At 39.6% G+C, this 26,794-nt stretch overlaps 1 protein-coding gene across 4 annotated transcripts in view; it reads left to right on the top strand.

The window, feature by feature from the left end:
* The window catches only part of TPST1 (tyrosylprotein sulfotransferase 1), a 38,094-nt gene extending 12,654 nt beyond the window's left edge, over positions 1-25,440 (top strand). For 2 of the 4 annotated variants that reach the window (XM_087958339.1, XM_087958347.1), the window contains exons 2-7: positions 3,309-4,258; positions 14,478-14,676; positions 15,943-15,993; positions 21,153-21,221; positions 22,918-22,955; positions 24,510-25,440. In XM_087958339.1, coding sequence (XP_087814465.1) covers positions 3,414-4,258; positions 14,478-14,676; positions 15,943-15,993; positions 21,153-21,197 — 1,140 coding nt within the window. In that variant the 5' untranslated portion in view covers positions 3,309-3,413 and the 3' untranslated portion in view covers positions 21,198-21,221; positions 22,918-22,955; positions 24,510-25,440. The remainder of the gene's footprint in view (positions 1-3,308; positions 4,259-14,477; positions 14,677-15,942; positions 15,994-21,152; positions 21,222-22,917; positions 22,956-24,509) is intronic. The other 2 variants (XM_026671704.2, XM_026671706.2) reach the window with 1 other exon arrangement.
* The last annotated feature ends 1,354 nt before the right edge of the window (positions 25,441-26,794 follow it).

Below are 26,794 nucleotides of genomic sequence, written 5' to 3'. Positions count from 1 at the left end.
CCAATTTCACAATACCAGTTAACTTCAATTGGTTTTTCCTTTCCCGTTTTTCATATATTTGTTTTGCAGTTGTAGACTAATTCATTCTCTCTCTCTGATGAAACCAGCTCAGCATCAAATTCAAATCAAATCAAATCACCTCAGATACGCAAATTTGTGAAGCATGCTTTTACATATTCTTGTATTCAGTTCACATTCATTCATCACTCGTTCATTTTTGCTTCTGTCTCTTCTTGTTTTGCACAACATACTTCTTGAGTAGCCCATTTCCATTACAATTTACTTTTTTTTTCCTCCTAGAGCAGCACTTCCCAACCTTTTGGGCACTAGGGAACTGATTCCGTGGACAGACATTTTTCTGTCGACTGGAAGATGTGTGATTTCATATGCTGTCTGCCTGGCCCAACTTTTGGCATGCTGTGGACTGGTGCCGGTTCACAACTAGGAGTTGGGGACTTCTGTCCTAGAGAACCCACCTAGTGAACCCATATAAGAAAGTATATATAAGATACATTTTGCTTCTTTTGACAAATATTCAATTCCCACAAAAGATTTGTGCTGCCCATCATTTGGGTACATATACACTTTTCCCTATCTATTTCCCACATTTAATAAACATTTTGAGGAGATACACAAATTCATCCACTTGCTGTAGTTTGTTGTCATTTACTTGCAATCACACCCCCCTACATTACCTGTGGTAAATGCAGCAATTTTGATCTGATACAGTACTTTTCAGATCCATTTTTCCCTCATTGCATTGTATAATTAGTTAGCATAAGCTGTAGATAATTCAGTTTCATCCAACAAAGCAATATCACATACATACCAAAGGACATGTACAGGTAGTCCTTGACTTACAACCTCAATTGAGCCCAAAATTTCTGTTGCAAAGCAAGACATTTGTTAAGTGAATTTTGCCCATTTTATGACTTTCCTTACAGATAACAGATAATCAGAGTTGGAAGGGCCCTTGTAGGTCATCTAGTCCAACCCCCCGCCCAAGCGAGAGACCCTACACCATTTTTGACAAATGGCAGTCCAATCTCTTCTTGAAAGTCTCAAGTGATGACGCTCCCACAACTTCCGAGGGCAAGCTGTTCCATTGGTTGATTGTTCTCACTATCAGAAAGTTTCTCCTTATTTCCAGATTAAATCTCTCCTTGTTCAGTTTCCATCCATTATTCCTTGTCTGGCCTATAGGTGCTTTAGAAAACAGCTTGACCCCTTCCTCCCTGTGGCAGCCCCTCAAATATTAGAAGACTGCTATCATGTCTCCCCTGATCCTTCTCTTTACTAGACTAGCCAAGCCCAGTTCCTGCAACTGTTCGTTGTATGTTTTAGCCTCCAGTCCCCTAATCATCCTGGTTACTCTTCTCTGTACTTTTCCTAGTCTCAACATCTTTTTTATAATGTGGTGACCAAAACTGGATGCAGTACTCTAGGTGTGGTCTTACTAAGGCTTTATAGAATGGTATTAGTATTGATCTTGATTGTATCCCTCTGTTAATACAATTTAGGATTGCATTAGTTTTTTTTGGCTGCTGCTACACACTGCTGGCTCATATTTAGCTGGTTGTCCACTAAGACTCCAAGATCCCTCTCACAGTTACTGCTATTGAGCCTGGTTTCACCCAGTCTATATGTGTACTTTGGGTTTTTCTTGCCTAAGTGTAGGACTTTACTTTTCTCTACATTGAATTTCATTTTGTTAGATATGGAACAATGTTCTAGTCTGTCAATTTGGGCTGGTGAACTACAAGTGCAACAAGTTTTACTCCAATCATGTTTATGTTATCCTCTGTAAGTGGATAAGAATGGTAATCTACAGAATATCTTGCAAATCAACATATTGTTGCCTGTATCTTATCAACTCAGAGATATATTAGTGTCCTGACACACAGGTTATGTAGATGCACTAAACTATCTCCATAGATTCAACTGCAGAGAATTTTAGGGTGATATTCAATAACATGCTAAATTTAATTGGTATTAAGCTTGATTATGTTTGTTGTGGTTCATTCTATTGTGTATACCCATATTATTTGGTTAAATTGTAGTTCTAATTAAATTGTGTACCCTTATTATTTGGTTAAATTGTGGTCCTGCGTATATTGAATTGGATCATGATCTAAGCCAGCATTCTCTACTCTTACAGTTCTTGCTACCAGAATGTAGAAACTTGTGGCTTTCTTGTCTTGAGAAAAATAGATGAGATTCTCTTTCCAGAATGCTTAGCCAGCATGTCCTAATTGCAATGATGAGGATTGTAGCTCTATGAACTTTGTTGGGGTATAGGTTCCTTGACCTCATTTTAAACCACATGCTGTGCCCTTGAGCTGTGATCATCTCTTATTGTCCAGAACTTCCTGAAAATTATTTACTGTGGTACGTCGGTACTTCTCATTAATTGATTCTGGGAGACATGATGAGTATTAAAAACGATGAATGCCAAACAAACTATGTGATTTACACATGATCCTTTGTTTTGGCCAGAAAGGACATTCTGTCTGTCTCTTTTCCTGTGTCGGTGACCTTCCCAGCATGGCTGACTTCCTATCCGCTCTCTGCAGTGACCTTCCCTACATGGCCAATTTCCTGTCTATGCTCCATGGCAGTCCGCCTTTTCTTGTCACAGTGCATCAAGACCAAGCAAACAATGAGTACCGGGACATTTTTATGTCAAAATGTGTTGAGTACCAAATTTGACAACTTTTGAAGCAGCCGAGTACCTAGAGATACCACTGTAAATGTTTATTCTTGTCTTTGTATTCTGACTTTTCCAACAAGCTCAAGATAATATGTAAATGTTTCCTCTATATCCCCCCTGCCTTTCATTTTTATTCCCACAACAACCTCATGACTGGGTTGGGTCTTTTCATGGTTTTGTGTGTGTGTGTATGTGTGCTTGAATCGGGGTCTTCCCAATTACAATTACAAAGGCGCTTTTCCAAAAGGCAAACTGGACCTTCTTTGTTTTTCCTTGAAGACGTTTCGCTTCTCATCCAAGAACTGAGGAAGCTTCTTGAATGAGAAGCGAAAGGTCCTCAAGGAAAAACAAAGTCCAGTTGTGTCTTGGAAAAGCACCTTTGCGGCAACCATGACCTGGATGACTGAGAATCTCCATAGACATTCAAAATTACGATCTTGTGTTGTAACTACTGGATCCCATTAACTCTCGATCATTGATGATTGCAAGTGTTATCATTTTTAATAGCTGGAATGTTGCTTGGGAGGAGAGAAGCTCTTTAAATTTAATCACAGTACTCTGAGTCATTTTGTCTCCTTTATTTGTTTCTCTGTTCCAGCAAGTCTTGATCTCTTGGGACCACATTCTCTATGGCATGAAACACAGGCAGTGACTTGGGCCAGCCAGCCACCTCTAACCGCATGAAGTGGCTTCTCTACAAAAGATGGTAGGGAAACTCAAGCAGAACCTCTTGTTGGTGTGTCTGGTGATTAGTTCAGTGACTGTCTTCTACTTGGGGCAACATGCTATGGAATGCCATCACCAAATAGAGGAGCGAAGCCAACAGACCCGACTAGAGCCAGCCAAAGCAACCACAAGAACCAGCCAGAGCACGAAGAAAAATGCCACACTGGCTTATAACAAAGATATGCCTTTAATATTTATTGGGGGAGTACCCCGGAGTGGCACCACCTTGATGCGGGCGATGCTAGATGCTCACCCGGACATCCGCTGTGGAGAAGAGACACGGGTCATCCCTCGGATTTTGGCTCTCAAGCAGATGTGGGCCCGGTCAAGCAAAGAGAAAATGCGGCTCAATGAAGCAGGTGTCACAGACGAGGTGTTGGACTCAGCCATGCAGGCCTTCCTCTTGGAAATTATCGTGAAGCACGGGGAGCCAGCACCTTACCTGTGCAACAAGGACCCCTTTTCCCTCAAGTCTTTAACTTACCTTGCCAGGATTTTCCCCAATGCCAAGTTTATTTTGATGATCAGAGATGGTCGAGCCTCCGTTCATTCCATGATCTCCAGGAAGGTCACCATTGCTGGCTTTGATCTGAGTAGCTACAGGGATTGCCTGACCAAATGGAATCGTGCCATTGAGATCATGTATAACCAGTGCTTGGAGGCTGGCCTTGACCATTGCATGTTGGTGTATTATGAGCAGCTGGTCTTGCACCCCGAGCAGTGGCTCAGGAGGCTCTTCAAGTTCCTCCACATCCCGTGGAATCCTGCAGTTTTGCATCATGAAGAAATGATTGGGAAAGCTGGGGGAGTGTCCCTATCAAAGTGAGTCTGCTTCTTCCTGAGTGTGGTTTTTAGAAAGTCTTGAGTTGGACATAGTTTGTCCAGCTGTTTGTTTCCTCTAAAATACTCAATAAGGATTGGTATATTTTGTTTATAGTCAGGGTTACAGATAACAATAACAAAAATGCATCCTGAAAAATTCAGAGAAATACAAATACTTTTCAGCCATCCCCCCACCCCCCCAATTATGGTCATTACCAAACATTTCTGAAATCTGTACATGAAAAATTCTCATGTACAGATGCCAGGAATTACCCTTCACTGCAGAAAGGATAGGGATGTGGGATGGAACATTTTTCTGTTGTTACATTTTCAATTGCGGAAAAATTCTCTGTTTCTCAAATGGCATTATTTTAAAATTATATACAAATTAGGTAAAAGGGTACCCATTAGTCCAACCTTCTTCACAGGGTTGGTGTGTATGTGGGGGTGGGGGGAGAAGAATGGAGGAGAGACTGCCTTGAGCTCTTGAAGGAAAGGAATGGTTGTTGTTATGGAATTGGCTCCCTTGAGACTTGGGCTTAGCAATTTGAAAATTGCCTACTGTTCTCCTGCCCGAGTGGAAGCTAAATAGAAGAACAAGGGCAGTAATTCAGGCAGAGATGTAGCAGAGATGTAGATGAAACTCATGGGGCTTTTCATCATTTCAGTGCATGACATTCCTTATGATCAACAATTACCACCCTGTAGCATGCAGGTTGGGATGACTGGCTTCAAGTCTATAAATATTTATTGTTGGTAAGATAAACCAGCAGAATCATTTTTTCAATAGTCGGATCAAGACTGAAGGACAAACAAGCCTCCTTTTACTTTCTGATTTTTATATGCAGTCCTAAAACAGAATATGAAATGCTGGTGCTGTGCAGAAAGAGAGAGAGAACATTTTGATTTCTTTGTAGTTATTTGTCTTCAGCAGTGCAAATATGCAGCAGACTAGAGCAAAAGAAAACAGGAGAGACATCCTGATAGTTAAGTACCAAAGTAGTGGATCTCAAACGTTATTTCTCCTCTTCACAGTGCTGCTTTTTAAAAGGAGATGGGGAGTAGTTTTAAACATTCACATCAACGGTTTTACTTATAGAAAATAATAGCAGTAATAATAATAACATCAATCACAAGGAAAACAAAATTCCTTCTGTTAAACAAACTAAAATTTTACAAAATCATTTCAAGTTTGAAGCATGAAAACTTGCAGGGATTTTGTGAAATTTGAATTAGTCTAACAGAGGAATTGCTCCTTGGTTTTTTTCCTACCTAATTAGTACTTGGCAGCTCACAGTAAAAAGAAAAGAAAACACAAAACAATTTAAATCCTTTTAAAAAATCCTTAAAATCATTAATCTATATTGCTGGACCAAACAAGAGTATTTTGATTGATTTTCTTAGAGAGGTAGGAAGAGTTTGCCCTATTGGTAAAAATTGATCCTGGTGGTTTACTGCTGGTTTAGATGCTAACTGTAAATACTGTTTATGGCATTGAAGCCACTGATCAGTCCCAACTTACATGCCACAATGTGGTACTGGTGAGAAGAAAATAACAGCTGGTCATAAGGAATGTGTATACTCGACCAAAATGGCAAAGGGAATTCCTGCTGCATCTCTGTATGTGTCACTACAGTGATTTTTTTGTTTGGGTGTTTTGCACAACAGCAGGCAATTAGACCACCAGGTGCAACCAGTCATGGTATCAGGGAACCCTAAGGGCTACAGAAAGAATGTCTAGGGGCAGCCTGCAGCTCTAGGGCTACAGATTTCTTGATTGAGTCTAATTGGATCATTCAGTCAGACACGCAGGAAAATTGTAGCTCTGTGTAATTGGTTACTCTGTGTTGATCAAGTTCTTCTGGGTAGGAGTAATTTTTCAATGTCATTAGCTCTATTTGGATAATTCAATTATTCATGATCTGAAAGGCACCAGAACTCCCTACAGCGCTGTATCATGGTAGCGCTGTATCGTGTGTGACTGTTCTAAGCCATTATCCTTTTAGCTGGAATTCTTATTGGTTGCATACATATTTCTATGTGCAAGTTTGTAACACATAATCCTCCCCTTTCTCTTTCCCTTTTCCCTAAAATTAGGCCTCCCTGGATATGTTTCCCCCTCTTTTTAGATGAAAAGAGAAAAATTGATAAACTCAATTAATCTACTGATTTAAAGCTTGCTGTGCAGACCATTAAAAAGAATGCTTAGCAAATGAAAATTGTTTGCACCCTCGTTGTGCTGTGGGTGTGTATACGTGCACACATAGGGTAAGGAGAAATGTTTCATAAACTTAGTAGTCCAATTGGTTTATCCTCTCGTTTCATTGGACTCAGTTGCTCCCCCCACACTCTTATGGAGCAATATTTACTTAGAGTAGTACCCAGAGATTGTCCAAGCCTTACTCAAAGGAGTTTTGAACCTCCACAGTGGATCCCTGCTGCCTAGCTTCCGTTTATTATGGTTTGGGTGACGAGGCCAGTCCTGTACAATTTCATTTCAACCCCTCCAAAGCCCCCGCCCCCCAGAAAACAAATCTGGATTGACATTGATGTGGAAAGAGGCTGCCTAATCTGGCAATAACTCAAGATACCTCGAGATGCGCTGTGGCTGAAACACATTGCCAACGTGGCTTTTGGCGGAGAGGCTGGGTGCATGGAGTCTTGCCATAACTAGCACTGTAACTCTGGCATTTGCCCTCTTCTTAATAAAAAACAGCTGGAGCTAGTGGGGAGAACATCATTTTTTTAAAGGAAGCAGCCAGCACCGGATTTTTCCCCCTTTATTATTGTCAGCAGAGCCTCAGACGAGCAATTTGAAGATGAATGTAGAGGGTGGGTTTTTTTGTGAGGTGGGAGAGAATATTAGTTGCTGTCCTGTGTTTGAAGTCGAGAGAGTGAAGGCTTCTTCGAGAAAGAAGCTTAATGCCAAGTCATGTTTTTGGCTTGCCTGGCTCAAAATCAGGGATTTGGCTGTAGACTTCCTGGATTTCAGATAGAATTTTTCCCAGCCTTACTTGATGCTTGATTGGTCTTTTCCTCCTTGCTGGCAGCAGAGAATCTGAAATTCAGCTAACTCAGGTGTGGATCTGAAGCTGGAAAGATGCTGTGATGTGCTTGTTGGAGCCTCCTTCAAGATGTTGTGTTTTTTCCAGAGTTTCCATGGTCTTTTTTTTAATGAGCTGCTGAATCTGAAGAATCTTTCTTTGGATCCAAATACCAGGCACCTCTGCTTCTATAGCCAGCATACCAGATACTGTGGGAGCTGTATTCAGAAATAAAACTGCCTCTAAACATGGAGGTTTAATTAGTCCATCATGGCTATTGGCCATAGTTACATATTTTTCTTTCTTTTATTGTGAACATGCCTCATTGTCCATTAAAATTGTCGAGGTTGGTGGTCCATTAAAAACTTTTGGTGGTTAACTTCCAGGGTGTAATGAAACACTGAGATGAAGAGTTTTCTTCCATCTGTCCAAAACATATGACAATTTATTTCATTAGGTAATCCTGAATATTTGGTATATTGATGCAGATTCAATCAGGCCATTAGTCTGTCCTTTCTCAATGACAAGCCAGAGTATGTTTACGTAACTTCTGTCACCAGGTCAATTAAAGACTTAGCATGCATTGTGCAACAAGCTGCATTTGATTACTGTTAACTGAAGTTAATATGGACCAATGTTTACAGTTAAAATATTGGATCCTGTTCAAATCCATGCTCTGCCATGGAAACTCATTAAGTAACCCTGGTTGCTTTCTTTCATCTCAGCCCATCTCACAGAGTTGATGGTCAGGGAATAAAATGGACAGTCCTTGTAGGTTGCCTTCAACTTCTTAAAAAAAGGCTTGATATCTAAATTGAACAAAACAAAATTATTTAAAATGTAGTTAAAATCATGTTGGCCAATCCAATTAACAGGATCATTCTTTAATGATTTAATAATTTTGTCCTCCTATTGCTTCAAAAATTACAATTAATGATGATTTTGAGATGAAGTAAGAGCCATGCAGGGGTGGGATTCTAGTTACAGCGATGATTTGGCCCTGCCCACCCACCCCTGCCCTATTCTGTCCTTTATTTCTGGGGTTTCCGTTCAGCTGTTCGGCATGGCACAGCAGATTGCTGCTCCTCAGCTAATTTATTCACTGGGACTGCAGCAGAAGGTAAGTTTAGAACGGAAAAAGCAGTGTTTTTCAAACACTATGCGCATGCGAAGTGCACTCTCACCGAACCAGTTATTACACCGGTTGAATTGTACCCCTGGAGCCATATTCTTGATGCTGAAATGACCTGCTGAGGCCTCAGGTTACACTCTCCTGCTAAATAGAGATAAGATCATTTAGAGGTAATGCAGTAGAGATATAAAATTTCTGGATTTGTTGCTGTAAAAAAGACAATTTTTCTCATTTTTTTCTGGAAGAAAAATGGAAATATGTGCAATAATTGTATCCATTTTATCCTAAACATATCTGCTTTAGGAATATAAACTGTCTTATGTATATCTTGCTTTACTCATTAGAAACTACCATTTCTGCATATTTATTAAATGTAAAATTCTAATTGCACAATAATGTACATTTATTCAGTTTTAATTTTTTTAAAATCTTTGTTACAAATGAAGGTATAAACTACTGAACTCTTAAGAAAGCTGGGAACTTAATTTTTTCAGTTTGATTTGGTCACATAAATAAGACTGAGAAGAGAAAACAAGAACAACACAACATTTAAATAGGATTATATATTCTCTTACATTTTTCATGGGTTTACATTTTAGAAAAACAGCTGTGGAAGTCAGGAAAAAGATACTTCACATAAACATGTTGCTTTTAGTTTCTGAGCTATTATTTCTAGTTTCTGAGCTACCCTCCTGATGGCCTTCAAATTCTTAAAATAAGAGGTGGCAATCTTCATACTCTTTTATTTGCTACAGGTGGTTCCTCAACTTACAACTATTCAGAAAAGTGACTTATGACTGTTTTTCATACTTCACAACCATTGCAGCATCCCCATAGTCACATGATCAAAATCCGGACATTTGGCAGTGGACGGGAATTTATGACAGTTGCAGTATCCTGGAGTCAAGTGATGATCACCATTTGTAACTTTCCCAGCTGACTTCTGACAAGCAAAGTCAATGGGGGAAGCCAGATTCACTTAACAACAGCATGATTCACTTAACTACTTGTTAATTGTTGACAACTGTGGCCCCAAAGGCTGTAAAATGAGGCACAACACACTTAACTGTCTTGCTTAGCAACTGAAATGTTGGGCTACATTGTGTTAGTAAGTTAATAGAATAGAATAGAATAGAATAGAATACAATACAATAGAATACAATAGAATAGAATTCTTTATTGGCCAAGTGTGGTTGGACACACAAGGAATTTGTCTTGGTGCAAATACTCTCAGTATACATAAAAGAAAAGATACATTCATTAAGGGGACTATCTGTAGTCATTTATGCATCATAATTATAATTGTTTGCTTCTGTAGGTAAATTACAAGTATTAGGTCTGGAGCAAAATATAGAGCACAGGTAGTCCTTGACTTACGACAGTTTATTTAGTGACCGTTCAAAGTTACAATGGCATTGAAAAATGTGTCTTATGATCATTTTTCACAGTTACAACCTTTGTAGTATCCCCATGCCATATGATCAAAATTCAGAAGCTTGGCAAGTGGTTCATACTTATGACCATTGCTGTGTCCCAAGGTCACGTGTTCACCTTTTGCGATCTGAGAAGCAAAGGCAATAAGAAAGCTAGATTCACTTAACAACCGGGTTATTAACCTGCTAGATTCACTTAACCGGGTTATTAACCTAGATTCACTTAACAACTGGGTTATTAACCTGCTAGATTCACTTAACAACCAGGTTGTTAACCTATCAGCTGCAAGGATTCATTTAACATCCGTGGCAAGAAAGGTCGTAAAATGAGGCAAAACTCATTTAACAAATACCTCATTTAACAACCGAAATTTTGGGCTCAATTGTGGTCATAAGTTGAGGACTACCTGTAGTTATCAATAAGCATTGTTTTACTGCATAAATATTTTAAAAGAAAATATTTCATTAAGGTTTTTTAAAAGACTTTTATTCCTTGGGGGGTGGGGAAACAAAGGGAGAAAAAGTACGAATAAACTCCAAGCATTTTTTTTTCATTTTTATGCCATTTTTATCCTATAAAACTTCATTATTCTACGTGGGGGAAAATACATTAATTTCCCTCAATATACATATGTGACATGCTCTGATCTGGAAGGTCCTTTTTTAAATCTAAAGGCCTTTCTTGACTTGCACTTAACATGGTGCACATATTGCAAACAACATGTAACAAACATGTTCTCCTCCATGCTGCATCGAGAGCCCAGGATGGGTTGACTCCTTCCTATGATGTCATTTAGCTGAGTCTGTACTAAGATATAAAAGCCAGCCCCGGGAAGAGACCCCAGCTTTTGACTCAGCTCCTTTCAGTCAGTAGCTGTGTCTCTGAAAGCTTCTGTTAGATAACATTCACCAGCGATCTTCAGTGCCGTTTTTCCTCGTTTCAAGCAAGGTTGTGAGCAGCGTTGCCAGAACGCTGTTCAGGCAAGTTGGGCAGCGCCTGTAGACCTCCCCCACGCCTGCGGTTTGAGCGGTTGTAAAAAGTGATCGGCAAACCGATAACAGCTTCAGCCAGCTGAGGTTCTGTAGATAGAACTCACCAGCGATCTTCAGTATCTTTTTTCCTCGCTTCGGCAGCTCCTGGATCTGGGCAGCTGCTCTTCCAGGAGAGCAGGGCTCTCTCTCTCCTGCAGCCTTGGGAGCAGCGTTGCCAGAGTGCTATTCAGGCAAGTTGGGCAGCGTCTGTAGACCTCCCCCCACGCCTGCGGTTTGAGCGGTTGTAAAAAGCGATTGGCAAACCGATAACAGCTTCAGCCAGCTGAGGTTCTGTAGATAGAACTCACCAGCGATCTTCAGTATCTTTTTTCCTCGCTTCGGCAGCTCCTGGATCTGGGCAGCTGCTCTTCCAGGAGAGCAGGGCTCTCTCTCTCCTGCAGCCTTGGGAGCAGCGTTGCCAGAGTGCTGTTCAGGCAAGTTGGGCAGCATCTGTAGACCTCCCCCATGCCTGCGGTTTGAGCAGTCGTAAAAACCGATACCAGTGTCAGCCAGCTGATCGTGTGGCCAGCGGCTGCCCTTTCCTTTGCTGACTTCACTCGGGGCTCTTTATAGCCTAAGGAAAAATTCTTCGATCTCGGAGCCTGTTTCCCATAGTCAGTGGCCATCTTGGATTGAAGCCTTCCACCACGAGGTGAGCAGCCATTTTGTAAGCCCAGGGGCCAATTTATACCCTAAGGGGCTTAATACAAAAAATTTACAAACAATTTCTTTCCATCGTAAGAGCCTTTATTCTTCAAATGGAGCAAGATAAGGGTCAGGCAGAGGTGTGTCCCCCCCGCCAGTGGAACAATCTCTTAAGCCAATAAGAGAAAAAGTTGTAGGCAATGCACCCAATCAGTCCAGAGGGAAGTGGCTGCTAAAATCAGAGCTAAGGCTCTAGCCCCTAAGAAGGCAACTCAGGCAACTCAGGCTGAGTTGAGGGCAGAAAAGCTCAGACATGCAGCCCTAGAGAGGCAGTTCAACAGAACTATTCAACAGAAGGGAGTGCAACTACAGCACGTTTCAGGTGATACCTGTGGGCCCCAGCCAAGCCCTCCCAGGGGAGGAGAAGTTATCTATGAGCCTTTCCATCCTCCATCCTAGTCTCCTGAGGCTTTTGCAGTACAATGATCTTCAGGATCTAAGCAGATCTGGGCCTTATTTCCAACAGGCTTCTGGGCCCTATGCTCCTCCCCCTCCCTCCAGGCCTCGAACCTCTTCTCAATCTAGGCCTGAAGCCACCTTCACTCCCTCAGCAGCGGGCCTTTGGCCTTCTGCCCCTACCTTTCAGCATAGACCAGGGGATATCCAAGATGTTTCTTTGGCCATTAGGCAGGGATTGGCTGAAGGCTTCAAGCAAATCCTTCAACCTCCGGAAAGGGTTCAGGCCCTTCTCCCTTCTCAATCTATAAGTTGCCTCATCACTCTGATTTACACAGGCCCCAGGACCTCAGGGTCCATTCTTCTCTACCAGAATGGGAGGAGGTTGATGAGGAGGGAAGGGCTTCACCATCTGAACACAGTTACTCCTCTCGTTCAGAACGTGAAGAGGGCGAGACCTTTGACCAAAATTTTTCAGAGGAAGAGGACTCTCGCCCAGAGCAGACATCCTCTGCATTGGTCTTCAATCCTTCTTTCTTCAGGCCATTACTCAGCATGGCCTTGGTCACTGCCAAGCTGTCACCAGAGGAAGTGGCTCCTGAACCACAAGGAATTCCTTCTAGCCAGGGAGACTCATTCTTCTGCAAGCCTGTAGTGCATGCAGGGGTTTTGCCTTCTCCACTTTGTTCCTGGACATGGTCAAGGAACAGTGTGCTTCCCCTTCGGCAGGTCCTCGCCCATCTTCTCTGGATAAGCATTTCTACAACGTCAGTGTAGCCCTGGACAATTCCCTGGCAGTGCCTTCTGTTGACATTCCGGTTCTGGCCTCATTTCCATTTTCTGGCACTCTCACGTGGGCATCCATACGGTAGCTGCACCAACTCCAGATTAGATTGCCTACCTTCGGTCTCACCAAGGCCTTAATAAGATTATCGCAGCGGCGGAATTCACTGCAGATGCCACTCTCAATTCCGCCAAATTTGCATCTAGGGCCATGGCATCTTCAGTAGCAGCAAGAAGACTGTTATGGCTCAGAAATTGGCAGCCTTTGCCCTTACAAAGCCCCCTTTTGAACCCCTTAGAACATTGTCTCTCCGTTTCCTGACTCTGAAGGTAGTGTTCCCCATTTCCATCACTTCAGCCAGGCGGGTATCTGAGCTCGCTGCTCTTTCTATCAGACAGGACCTTTGTTCCTTTCACGATGATAGGGTTGTCCTCAGTCTGGGCCCCTCATTTATTCCAAGGGTTAACACCTGTTTCACAGGTCCCAGGACATTATGTTGCCTGGCTTCTGCCCCCTCCCGCACCATGACTTAGAGCAGCAGTGGCACTCGCTAGACGTAGGTAGGGCTCTTAGAATATACATTAAGCGCACTTCCTCCTTCAGGAAGTCTGAAGCCATTTTGTTTCCTTTTCCCTTCTCACTTGGGGCACAAGGCCTCTTCTCCTATTAGCAGGTGGGTCAGATCTTGCATTGAGCAGGCCTACAAAGCTGCCGCCTTTCCGGTTCCTCAAGGTCTGACGGCGCACTCTACCAGAAATGCGGCCACTTCGGCTGCCTGGGCGACCCAAGCACCCTTGGAGGAGATCTGTCGTGCGGCCACATGGACATCTCCGTCTCCTTTCATCAGATACTACCGTCTGGATGTCTTTGCCTCAGCAACTGCAGCCTTCGGCAGACGGGTGCTTCAACGAGTGGTTCAACAGTCAGTGTGATGAGCCGGACAAGGACCCACCTGTGGACATGCAAGCTTTGGTATGTCCCATCCTGGGCTCTCGAAGCAGCATGGAGGAAAATGGGCATTGGTAGAAGTTACCCTGAACGCCCTTTCTATCTATGCTGCGAGGGAGCCCAGCCCCTCCCTTGATTCGCCTGGAGAGGGTAAGTCATATTTCTGTATTCATTTGTGCTTTCAGAGACACCTTTCAGTCTGTCAAGTACCTTCGCCAAAGCTGGGGTCTCTTCCGGGGGCTGGCTTTTATATCTTAGTACAGACTTAGCTAAATGACGTCATAGGAAGGAGTCAACCCATCCTGGGCTCTCTCGCAGCATAGATAGAAAGGGCATTCAGGGTAACTTCTACCAACGCCCATTCTGGCAACATCCTTCTTCTGTTGTGACCCAATGACATTGCTTTCTTCTCATGTCCAGTCCATGAATGCGATGGCTTCAGGTCATCATAGGATTTCTTCTCCCCCATTCTGAACTTATCCAAAGACTTTTCAAACTTCACATAATTTATAGAGCTATGCTGGGGATTGGCAATGACTGGAAACAAAAGCAATAAAATAAATAGCAATGGGGATCATAGATTCTATACAGGCTGGTTCAGTTTTCTCCAACTCAAAGATGCATGAACATATCAAAATACAAAGATTAACAAAAAAGCAGGTAGAGCTTGCATCCCATTGTTTTGTGAGGATAACTTTCATGCAACTATATCAATTAATATATTCATGCATATATTTTGGAGCAGAGTTGAAAGATCTACAGACCAAGTTATTAAGCCAGTTAATGTGGAAGCCTTGTCAAAATGGGTTGGAAAGATCCCCACAGACGTCCTTCAGGATATGCCAGTGATCGCACCAATGTTGGGGAAGCTTGGCTACGACCCCTATGCCAACCCACCCAATTATGGGAAACCGGATCAGAAAGTCCTTGAAAACACCAGAAGGGTAAATTGCTAAGTTATATTTGTGTACGCATGTGTATGTGTATCTCATTTTCATTGAAAAAATGAGGCAGGTGCTTTATAGAATGTGGGCAAAAAAAAAGACAACTGTTTTTGGAAATATATAATCTAGGGGTTGGGGATTAAAGTCAAGAAGGTAACAATGTGCAAGCCACTGCTATGTCCTTCAAAGGAGTGCATTTGATAAAGGTCTTTTTAGCACCCTCCCATTCAAATAGGTCTGGCATAGCACAGTTTTCCCCTCTATCAAACTCGCGGCCAGTGGGCCAGATGCCTCACCTGCTGGCCACACCCATGCCCAATTTAGCAAAGGGGAAAAAGTCCAGATATGTCATGTGACACTGCTATGACGTGAGTTTGATACCCCTGCTCTATATGATGTGCATTGGGATATTAACTCTCTTTTGCCTTGCTGCCTAACTGTTCTGGGATTTAAGATCCAATTCTTTAGAGGTTGGATATGTCCTCTGTGTTTCCTCTATGGTCTTGCAACTAAAAGAACCATGATAAATGCAATATTTCAAACAGTATCAGAAGTAACAGTAATGTACTGTAAATGCATTGTAAAAATTACATGCAATGCACAAAATATTTTGGCTTATCCAACAGTTGGGCATTAACCTGGAAAGAGAATGAATGAAATATGCAAGTAAAAGTACTCTGCCTGGTTTTGTAACAGCATCTCTCCTGTAGTTAAGAAAAATGAGTTGAGCTCAGCTCTTAGTGACTTTATAAATATATCCATCTCAGGTGTTACTCTGGTAACCACAAGGTAGTGGTCTGCTTTAGCTTTTTAGGAAGTCTTTTGGGCTATCCATCTTAGTTCACTCAGAGGCCATGATGTGCTGTTACCACTCTATAGAAATTGGATGACTGGTTTACTCATGGCAGCTTTCCTCCTTTCCCTTGCTAGAATCTCTACATCTATTGACTCCCTCTCTCCCCCCAGCTTGATGATACTTTATTTTTCCTTAAAAACAACTCTTTGTAGGACTTCCTTCTTTATAAAAGCCTCTCCTGAACTTCAAAAGACCAATAGAAAGCATGTGAGGTGGTTTGAATCATATATGTAGGCTGTTCTCTTTTCCTACAGCCTCTCTGTATCAGCTTAATACTCAGTGCAATACAATAATCAGATTTCTATTAGATATTTTGGATCACAACCAGGTATTGAGTATAATGGGCCCTGGAAAAGTATTAATATTTGGAGCATGATTTCTGTTTCAAAGTTTGTTTTCTTTCCTCCCAGGTTTATAAAGGTGAATTTCAACTTCCTGACTTCCTAAAAGAAATATCACAGGTAAGGATTCTTGGAGCCCTCATCTCAGGAAGGATCTAGGGTAATATTGACATCAATGACCTTCTAAGTAAGTCAAGGCCATGCAGATGAATACAGTCAGAATTGTAAGTTGAATTCACCTGTGAAGTAATGTTGAGTTATAAGAAACAATGATCTCTAGCAGGTTCTGCCTCAACTTGCAGGATTGAATTGTTTTCACACCCAAGTTTGTTTTTATAAATGTACAAAAATATTTAACAAGCACTCCTTTTGTATATTACTCAGTTACCATTTATTTCTTTTTTTTTTGAAAATTTTATTTGGGTTTTCACAAAAAAAAAAATCATAATACAAATAAAACATCTTTTTGAAAATAGCATGGTCCTGGGTTATCACTTCTTCATACAGACACAAACTCAATTTCATGTTCATTTTTGTGTTTTGTTCCATATCTTATTGTTTTACATTTTCTACATAGTTTTTCCCCTCTTTTAATTTTCTCAACTTTATTTGGATTTTCTCATCTCAATTCAAATCATTATATTTATACTTTTGTCTGTCCTGTTTCAATTTCATATTATCTTTTCTCATTAAACAAATTTTCCCCTGTAGTTACTAATTGGAGTATGACACCTTTATATCTTTAATTTTATCCATTCAACTCTTATTTAAGCTTCAATGTATACCTTTAAGATTATAATATTCAATATAATACATAACTTCCAATTGAATTCTGCTTGGTACATTCTTAAAATACACACTATATTCTTAAAAAAAGATTTTATATATATATGTATGTATGTATGTATGTATGTATGTATGTATGTATATATATGTTTTCTTAAGTTTTCGCGGGTACTTACATGTATGGCATTCAGCTTTGTTCGGGTATTTTCCCACGTCATTGTAGTTGTGCTTTTAAAGTTGTAGCAACATTTCGGCAGAATCTCATCTGCCATCATCAGGCTTCTGTATAGTGTTCATCTGTGAGTCAGACTTTTACAGTAGTTTCAGATTTAAATTTGGGGCAGCCTATTGCTGTGCCAGAATGGTTTTTTCTTCATCCTGATTGGTTGGGAGTCTTGGTCTGTGTTTATTGGTCTTGGAGTTTGCTGTGTTCTGCTTGATTGGTGTTTCTAATATCTTCTGTCTGTTTTTTGGGCTCTTTTTGTATCTTGATTGGCTGGCAACATTGTGTTACTTTATTGGAGGCCTTTAGTGCAGCTTGGCTCCGGTAAATGGACGGCTATCATTAGTTAGGAAGCTAGGTTTCATCTGGGTGCCTGGTTGGGGTGTGTTTGAGCCGGAGGTATCAGGGGGATCTGTTTGTGCCCAGGTGTTTGCCTGGCTTGTGGTGTGGAGATTTTTTTGTTTGTGAGTGCAGGCTTCCAAATGATTGACAGTCTGGTTGAATCATCTCTTCTATTCATGCTTTCTGGTCTTTTTTCAATCTCTATGGCTTCTCTGATGATTCTGTGGCTGGGGTTTTCTATAGTGGCTAGCGTTTTGGTGCCATTGAAGTTGATGCTATGACCTGTGGCTTCCATGTATTGGACTAGTGAGGAAGTGTGTTCCAGCTTTTTACTGCATTTTTGTGTTCATCCAGGCGGGTACTTATTCTTCTATTGGTCTGTCCAATGTATGTGGCCGGGCATGATGCACAGGGGACTTCGTATATGCCTTGGTTTTCCAGGTCAATTTTATCTTTGGGGTTTCTAAGGATGGCTGCTATTTTTCTGTCTGTTTTGAAGGCAGTCTTGATGTGATGTCTGTGTAGTATCTTACTAATTTTGTCTGTAATACCTCTTATGTAAGGCAGGACAGCTGTTCCATAGGTCTGTTCATCTTCTGGGTCTCTATTATGTCTCAGTGTGTTTTTGTGGATCAAGCCGGTGATTTTGCTTTTGTGGAAGCCGTTGGCTGTCAGTACTTTAGTCAGGGTGCATAGTTCAGTCTTAATGTGTGTCTTGTCTGCCAGGCATTTGGTTCTAGTAATTAGTGTTTTAGCCACGGAGTTTATCTGTGCTGGGTGGTGGTGGGATTGGGCGTTGAGGTAGCGGTTAGTGTGTGTTTTCTTCTGGTATACGGTGTGTCCTAGTGTGCCATCTGTTTTTTTGTAGATTAGTACATCTAGGAATGGTAGTTGTTTGTTTGTTTCCGTTTCCATGGTGAACTTGATTTTGGGGTGTGTGCTGTTTAGGTGTGTTAGGAAATTGTTTAGGTTTTCTTTTCCATGGGGCCAAATCACAAATGTGTCATCGATGTATCTTAACCATAGTTTGGGTTTGTGGATGGCATTGGCCAGGGCTCTGGATTCGAATTCTTCCATGAACAGGTTTGCAATGACGGGTGACAGTGGTGATCCCATAGGGGCTCCTTCAATTTGTTTGTATCTTTGTCCTTTGTATATGAAATATGTGTTGGTTAAGCAGTGTTCTGTTAGTTCCACGAGGTGTTTAGCTGGTTGGTATTTATTTTTGATGATTTCAAGGGTCTCTTTTATCGGGACTTGAGTGAATAGTGAAACCACGTCGAAACTTACAAGCAGATCTTCTTGCTCCACATGTAGATCTTTGATCATTTCCAAGAAGTGGTATGAGTTCTGGCACAGCAATAGGCTGCCCCAAATTTAAATCTGAAACCACTGTAAAAGTCTGACTCACAGATGAACACTATACAGAAGCCTGATGATGGCAGATGAGATTCTGCCAAAACGTTGCTACAACTTTAAAAACACAACTACAATGACGTGGGAAAATACCGAACTAAGCTGAATGCCATATATATATATATATATATATATATAGATATAGATATAGATATAGATATAGATATAGATATAGATATAGATATAGATATAAATGGACGGCTATCATTAGTTAGGAAGCTGGGTTTCATCTGGGTGCCTGGTTGGGATGTGTTTGAGCTGGAGGTATCAGGGGGATCTGTTTGTGCCCAGGTGTTTGCCTGGCTTGTGGTGTGGAGATTTTTTTGTTTGTGAGTGCAGGCTTCCAAATGATTGACAGCCTGGTGGAATCATCTCTTCTATTCATGCTTTCTGGTCTTTTCTGGTCTTTCTGGTCTTATATATATATATATATATAGCACTCATTCCATTCCAATTCAATTCTATCATTAATATTCATTAAAATCTTAACATCTTTAACATTTCTTTTCAATTAAATATCATACGTCATTGGGAACACTTATAAACTTTCCATAATTAATTCTCCCCCCATATTTCTCTTCACTTATATTTTATAAATCATTAATATAAAATGTTCCCATCTTTTCCTAATTTAATTCTCTCATTCACTTTATTTCATTTATTTATTAACAAACATTCCACTAGATTACGATAAATATTTTATCCATCATTTTAATCATATTTTCTAAAATTATTTCTATTTGTAATATAACAATACTATCTTATGTACCTTTGCAGAATCCCTTTTACAATTAAGTTTTCACCCATTATCTCTAAACAGGCTTATACTTTCAATTCTTATACCTTTTCCCTGTTTTTCTATATCTTGTTTCTGTCCTTTATAACTTCATTTCCTTTCCTTCTTCCCCCTCTTCTTCTCCCTCCCCTTTTTACCCCCTTGTCTCTCTACTTTTAATTCTCTCTTCTGTAATCCCCTCTTCTGTTGCTTTCTAATATTATACTTATTTTTCAAACTATTCTTTTTTTTTGGTCGTTTTTTCAAATCTTAAACTTTTCATTCTCTTTCCCCCCTTTCCTTCCCCCCACATAAAATTACTTGATCATTAAAGATGGCTTCTTCTTTGTCCCAATCTTCTTGTTCTGCAAGCGTTTCTTGTTGTTTCTCATAGTTTCCAGATCTCCATTTCTAAGAGTTGAAATACGAAGCCAAAAGAACCTCTCCCTTCTTGTGCATCTTCTTTATACTTTTAAAGTTCCATTTTCAGTTCTTCTAAAAGTGGTGCCATTTTAAACACTTTTAAACAACCACCCGATTGATTTTAGTCATTTAAATGCAATAACCAAAAAATCCAAAGATCACCAAGTAATCCAAATAATCCAAAGCTGTTTCTTCTTGCTTCTTTTTTCCACTTTCTCTTCCTGGGGTTCTACTATTTTGTTGTCAAGTTTCAGTTAAAATGTATCTTTTTTGAATCTTGTTGAGGTTTCACTGTAAATTCCTTTTAGTTCCACGCAGTCTCCTCCATTTTTCCAGATCCTGCCCTTTTATTCTTTTTCTCTCCTTTCCTGCTTTTAAAAGCTTTTAAGTATCCAGAAATATTTATTATCCCTTTGACATTTTATTTTCAGCTTAAATGCCTATTGATGTCAAAGTGGATTTTTTTTCAATTTCTTGCTTAAGTCTCTTAGCTGTCAGTATAGGGAAGGGAAGAAAAAAAAAACCAAATCCTTTCCCTTCCCTCTCTCCTTCACTGCTTCAAAATCTTCTTTGGGAACAATGTTATTTTTTTTATAGTTTAAATTCCAGGATACCTTACATTGTTGCTTTTGCAGTTTAACCCAGTCAACCAAAACTTTCACTTCTTATCTTCCTCCTGCACATTCTTTTCTGGTCGAGTTCTTCTTTGAGGGTGGCCATTTCTGACCATCGCTGCAATTGCCTTCGGGAAAGGAAGTAATGGCCAGCTGAGGAGGAGAGATGCGGCTCTCCTCAACCCTGCTGGCGGTCTCCCCCCTCTTCACCACCTCTGTGGGGTGGCTTAGCCCCAAAACCAGCCAGCTCGGGCTGCTCTGGTGGCGAGAATGGATCGAAACCGCGCACAATCGCGGTTTCGGTCTGTCGGCGAAGGAACTCAAACCGGAAGTCCAGTTACCATTTATTTCATCTTCCCCCAAGCTGGTACCCACCAGATTTATTGAACTATTTTAGTGTATTAAGATATATGTCATAGTCCAAAAATGTTGGACTGCAATTGTCAATAATCTCCAGCTGGCATGGCTAAAGGGGAGTTGAAGCCTTTTAGTGTGGCCAAAGAAAAAAATATTAAGTTAGCTTTCATTGGCAACTTTGGTAGAAAACATGAGGACCACATGTGGCTTTGAAAACTCAGATTATACACCCACATTTTGTGGAATAACACACTAGTTTCATCAGTGGGGGGAATAGCCTCTGAAACAATCAATGAGAGAACAATTTTATCCCCAGTGAATATTGACTTTCTTCTCATTGCAGCTAAGGAAGACAGTAGAAAGGAAATCCCATATCAAGCTAAAGTGAAGAAGGAGTTGATAAAGTAGAGTAGTATGTGCTATTTGTCTTTTTTTAGAACACAGCCGCTTTCTTGGCTGCAGGCACCAGAATTCCTACTGATAAGCTGCTGTTGCGTATGGACCTGCATCTGTTCTGTCTCATGTGCAAAAGAGCTATTTGCCTTAGCTCTTCAATTCTTTTTGATCAATTTATGCTTTGGCTTGGCTGGCCAGTGCTTGACTAATTTGCAGTTGTAAAGGATTTATTCCTGCTCGGGTTTGTGTGGTGTTCCTTCTCTCCAATGCTTAATTCTGAATTCTTGTGTCTCATACCCCCCCAAAATGTTCTACAAATTTTGCATTTTAAGTTGCCAACCAGTTAAAAGAGATTATTTCCATTATTTGTTGTGTTTGATTAGAAAAGTTGTAAGAGTACTAATTATTTCTGGGAAACAGTGATTGGAAAAAAAAACATGGGGCAAGAATAAAATAAAAATTCAGATGCTGAACAATTCAGTGAAAACCTGAATATGCTCAGCCTCTGTAGAATGTTGATTATGGAATTAAAAAAAGAATATGAAGGGGTAGAATATTTGGATAAAGGCATTGTTGCTTGACAGGCACTCTGAAGAGACTTTCACCTTACAACCTTTGGCCACAAGCTCTACATGTTCCATTAATTGAAGGAATCAGAAAGCATTAGCAAAAGAGCCTCTTATGTCAAAAGGATGAGAGCTACCAAGGAAGGCTCATCTTCTTCAGGTCTGTGACATTCCTAGAAATATGGCTGACCACTGTTGAAAATAGAATGCCACATTCCATGGATTTTTCCCTCTAATCCTCATGTTTAGTTTTTAATCCACCACAAATTAAACATTCAGATATAAACAGCCTTATACCACAATGCAGTGTAGTATCATGTATTGATATTTACATATGATATACGACTATGAGTCCTTTGTACTTTATTGCCATCAACCAGGTCTTTATTGCTAGTGTTATCTCAACCCAAGTTGGCATTTTGGCAAACTTGTTTTTGCCTTGTAATGAATTTCATTTCAAAGATTTTAAACTGTTTAGCTAAGTTTAGCTCAAAGCAGATTACATGTGCAGCCATTGCAGTAACAATTATTTGCAATAAGGTACAATAACTGAATTGCATAACTACATAATTATGGTAGGGGCAACTCTAAAGTGCTAAAGTTCCAAAAACTATCCATAACAACTAAGTTTGGATAAGTTGCCAAAAGGCCAGGGAGTTGCCCTTGCCTCATGTGAGCAGAGTTGGGGGAGGGGGGGGGCGGGTTTCCATAAATGTTCTGTTACAATTGAAGTCTGATTCTAGCCAAAACTAAGTTAGATAGGCCCTTGCTCTGCTGAAGCAGGTTTCTTTGGTCCCAGTGACCTAAAATTCCAAGATATTCTGCCTTTGAACAGATGGGAATGGAAATGGAACTGTAGTTTCTTTAGGTGTCTGAACAAGTAGGCACAGATTCATGTTCCATGAATTTATCTTACCCCTTTTTAAAAATCATCTGCACTAGCATTACCCTGATGTGTGGAGAAAGTCTGTTTGCATTGTAGAAAGTAGTTTACTTTATCCTGAGTTCACTGTACTACCATTAATTTCCACAAGGTGATGTAATGGTGTTCCAGTATTAGAAGTTGATACAAATATTTTGATTTCAAGTATAGTTTAAATGTACATTTGAAAAATAACACTTTATCCTCCTCTCTTTTTTTCATAGACTGATGCGGTGAACTAGAAGAATGGATGTGACTTAATGTATGTAATTGTTTCATCATCCTCTTTACTTTAATTTAGCAACAATTTCATAGTGTATATAATATTTATTAAATTAAATTATTAAATTTATACGCCACCTATAATCACTAGAGTAACTTACTTTGAGCACAACCTTATTCTCGCTCTTTGAGCATAATCTATTTAGAAATGGTCTGTCACAAGGCCTCTTGAAATGGGTGCACAAATACATGTGAATTCTAGCATAACTTTGCTGGTGAAGAAGAGACCCTTGAATGTTGATTTATTTGGAAGCTGAATATGGTGGCCTTTCTTGGATGGAAACCCTTTTCAGTGGAATTTTCTGGCTCTGGCAATGAAAATGGAAATTTCCAAAATATTGCAGAATAAGAGCAGTTATATATTATTGATATCATTATCATTATTAGGTAAAAAGGTTCCCCTCGCACATACATGCTAGTTGTTTCCGGATCTAAGAAACAAGAACTAATAATGGTATAATAATAATATTATTATACCATTATTAATAATGGTATCAAATAATTAGAATCCTTCCCTATAAATGAGTCAGTTCGAAAAAAGATAAAGCATAATAGACATTCATGTTAATGAATGGGAGCCAAAGTGTACAAAACCAGTTTTCAAGATTCTGCAACCTAATCCTTTACTCATTGCAATAAATCTTCCTACTCTGAATTTGTGAGAATCCCTCTTTCTAAATTGTGAGTTGGTTAAAGGCTTTGACACCCTTTGAAGTGGAACCTCTCTTATTTGGGTTCTTACTTGCCACAATTGGAGGATCACTACTAGGCAAGGAAGATAAATAAAATAATTTGGTTAAAATACTAGTTTGTATTGCTATTAATGGCAGATTGATCTGCTTTGTAGGCAGCAATCAGGCTCTTTGGGGGCAAAGGTGGTTGAAAAGTGCAACAGCACAATAGCATTTCTCCTTTCCCGGAAACAAAATATTATTAACTTTGGAAAATAGGTGATGGTTGAATGTCTTGGTTCTTTGGAGAAGTAAAACTATCCTCTCCACTCAGTCGGTATCTTCTATGACTGATTCTGCTTTGCATCATCTTCTGGACTAGCCATGTAAATTGGACAAATTACAGGACCAGTCCTATAAGTAGCTATAAAGATAAAATGGCCTCCTAGAAGAGCCTCACTTTAGTGGCCAGGTGGAAATTAATGCTCTTAAAAGAAATAAAAAGCCAACAGTCACAGCCACCTAAGAATTCCAGAAATTAGCAAAAAATGTAATCAGTTCGAAATCAGAGCAATAATATTTAATAAACATTCAGACATTAATTATTAGTGCAAATCTGCCCTGAGGACAGTGAAACAGATAAGATTATTAATTTGCACATTCTTAGACTTGGCATACATGGAAGTTTTGTTTAGATTCTTTACCTTGGACACAGTCTTGGGCCTAATTCAAAATACGTATGTTCCATATGACTATGTACTGTACTAAGATTGGGAGACTACATAAATTAGTGTACGTCTACTATGGACATTGCCCTATCCTGAAGAGATGTACTGAAATCTTATGTTTTCTATTTTGACTAGGAATGTTGGAGTCATTTTAAAGAAAGCACGATGGCAAAATCTACAAAGATCTGTTTCCTCAGAATATGTCCCCATTTCATAATGACATGTAAATTTCTATCTTTCTTCCAACAGCAGCTGTACTGAAATGTTGTAGGTGTTTATAGGAAATGGTTCTGGGATCAAGTCATTAAAGTGGGAGGACTCCAGGTGGGAATTTCTCCTGTATAAAACATTTTGGAGTTGTAAGAGTCATGCAGTTGTGGTATGCCTCCTATTAGTCTCTGTGACACTAATACACAGAAGATACATTGCCAGATTGTATCTCAACCATTAGAAATTGCATTTATTCCCATTTACACAATTGTTTTAAAAACCTCAGAAGAAACTGAATTCAGTATTGATTTAGGATGTGAGATATAACTTTTGAGATACTTTCCATAAGACTGCTAATTTAACACATTAGTCCTCATGCGTGAATTGCAGGGTGTGTCTATTTTGATGCATGCTGGTTCCTTTGTGTGCATATCTTCCAAAGGGATGATTGGCAGTCATGGCTTCACAAGGATGAAAAAATGAGGAATGGCCTGTTTAGACTTTGCTTTCCTTCACAAAATACAGGAAATGAACCATTGCACAGAATGTCTATGTTAATTTTTAAATACACCTTTCTTTGAACTGTTTTCTCCACACGTAGTTCATATCCATCATTAGATTACCATACAGAAGACAGTTTCTCTGTGTATTATTTTTCCTTTCTTAGGCAATCAATTTTTAATTTGTGGAAAATGGTGCTTGTTCCTGTTGTCACCACACCCAATTTAGCTGATTTATGAAATTATGTTTTAATTATTTAAAAATGGTTTCTGAGATGCAAGCAAGAACTTGAAGATTTACAATCCAACAGCCTTTTGTATTTTATTTTTCAAAATAAAAGCTTTAAATGTGGCAATTTTTTGAATCTGGATTTCTGAATTAAAATGATTTACAGGTTGGAAAAAGGGAAGAAAAAGCAATTTGAGGATATATGTGTGTGTGTGTTAGTTATTCTGCCAATCAACTCATGAAAATCATATTTAAAATATGGCTATTTAACATTAAAATAGTAATAGCAACAAGTTTTATAAATAAATTATTAAATTTATTAATTAAATTTATACAAACTTAAAAATAAATAAAACTCGAGAAGAAAATGACTTTTTTACTTTTTTCAAAAACCGTGTGCCCATAAATCTGTCTGGCACATAAAAAAGAAGGCTTTCCTGTGAGAACAAATTGTTTACCTGTGTTTGAACGCCCTTTGAATGCCCTTTTAAGGTGACCTTTCTAGTATTGAATTCATTATCTGAAAAATATCTGGATCAGACTCCGTTTTCAGGTGTAAGGTGAAAGCCTGGTCTTTTTTTTCCTACTGACAGCTTGATCCCTGTTAATTTAGTTTCAATACATGACCTTCAGCACTAACAGTGTTGCTAATCCCCAGCCCTTGCAGGCAGTTGAGAGACCTACTGTTGTCATTAGCACTAAATAAGGCTGAAAGATTTAGAAGGACTAGAAAAGGTGCAGGACTTCTATCCAAGTTTCAAAAAAGGTTATGCACAAGAGTGACCAATATCTCAATCCTATGCACCTTTCTATTTTCAGGTTCTTTCTTAGTGACACCAAGCATGGAAATTGCTTAGTTTTTCTTTTCTTTTTTACAGCAGCTACAATCTGTGTTGATATTTTCATTGAACTATCCAAAAGGCTACTGACAGCTTTCTTTGGCTGTCATATCTATTCCTGATCAGTTAGCATCCCTTTCCATTAATATAGAAATGGATTCTTTGTGCTAATAGATATAGGTAGTCCTTGACCTATGATCATAATTGAGCACAAAATTTTTGTTGCTAATTGAGATGGTTAAGTGAGTTTTGTCCCATTTTAGGACCTTTCTTGTCATGGTGGTTAAGTGAATAACTGTAGTTGTTAATTTAGTAACATGATAAGTGAATCTGGCTTCCCCATTGACTTTGCTTGTCAGAAGGTTGCAAAAGATGATCACATGATCCTGGGACACTGCAACCATCAGAAACATGAGACAGTTGCCAAGCGTCTGAATTTTGATCATGTGACCAGGGGGTTGCCACAATGGTCATAAGTATAAAAAACAGTCATAAGTCATTTTTTTCAGTGCCAATGTAACTTTGAATGGTCACTAAATGAACTGTTGTAAGTCAAGTACTACATGTATTTATATTGAACTGCATTTGTCATTTTGAAGCCTATTTACCCAGTTTGGAAAGATTATTTTGCAGTATTTCTTT

This window comes from Notechis scutatus, chromosome 1 (genome assembly GCF_049901735.1).
Source record: "Notechis scutatus isolate UNSWTSFEM ecotype Mainland chromosome 1, rNotScu1.2, whole genome shotgun sequence".
Lineage (NCBI taxonomy): Eukaryota > Metazoa > Chordata > Lepidosauria > Squamata > Elapidae > Notechis > Notechis scutatus.
The sequence above is the reverse complement of the archived record's forward strand: the minus strand, read 5'-3'. Positions and strand labels throughout refer to the sequence as shown.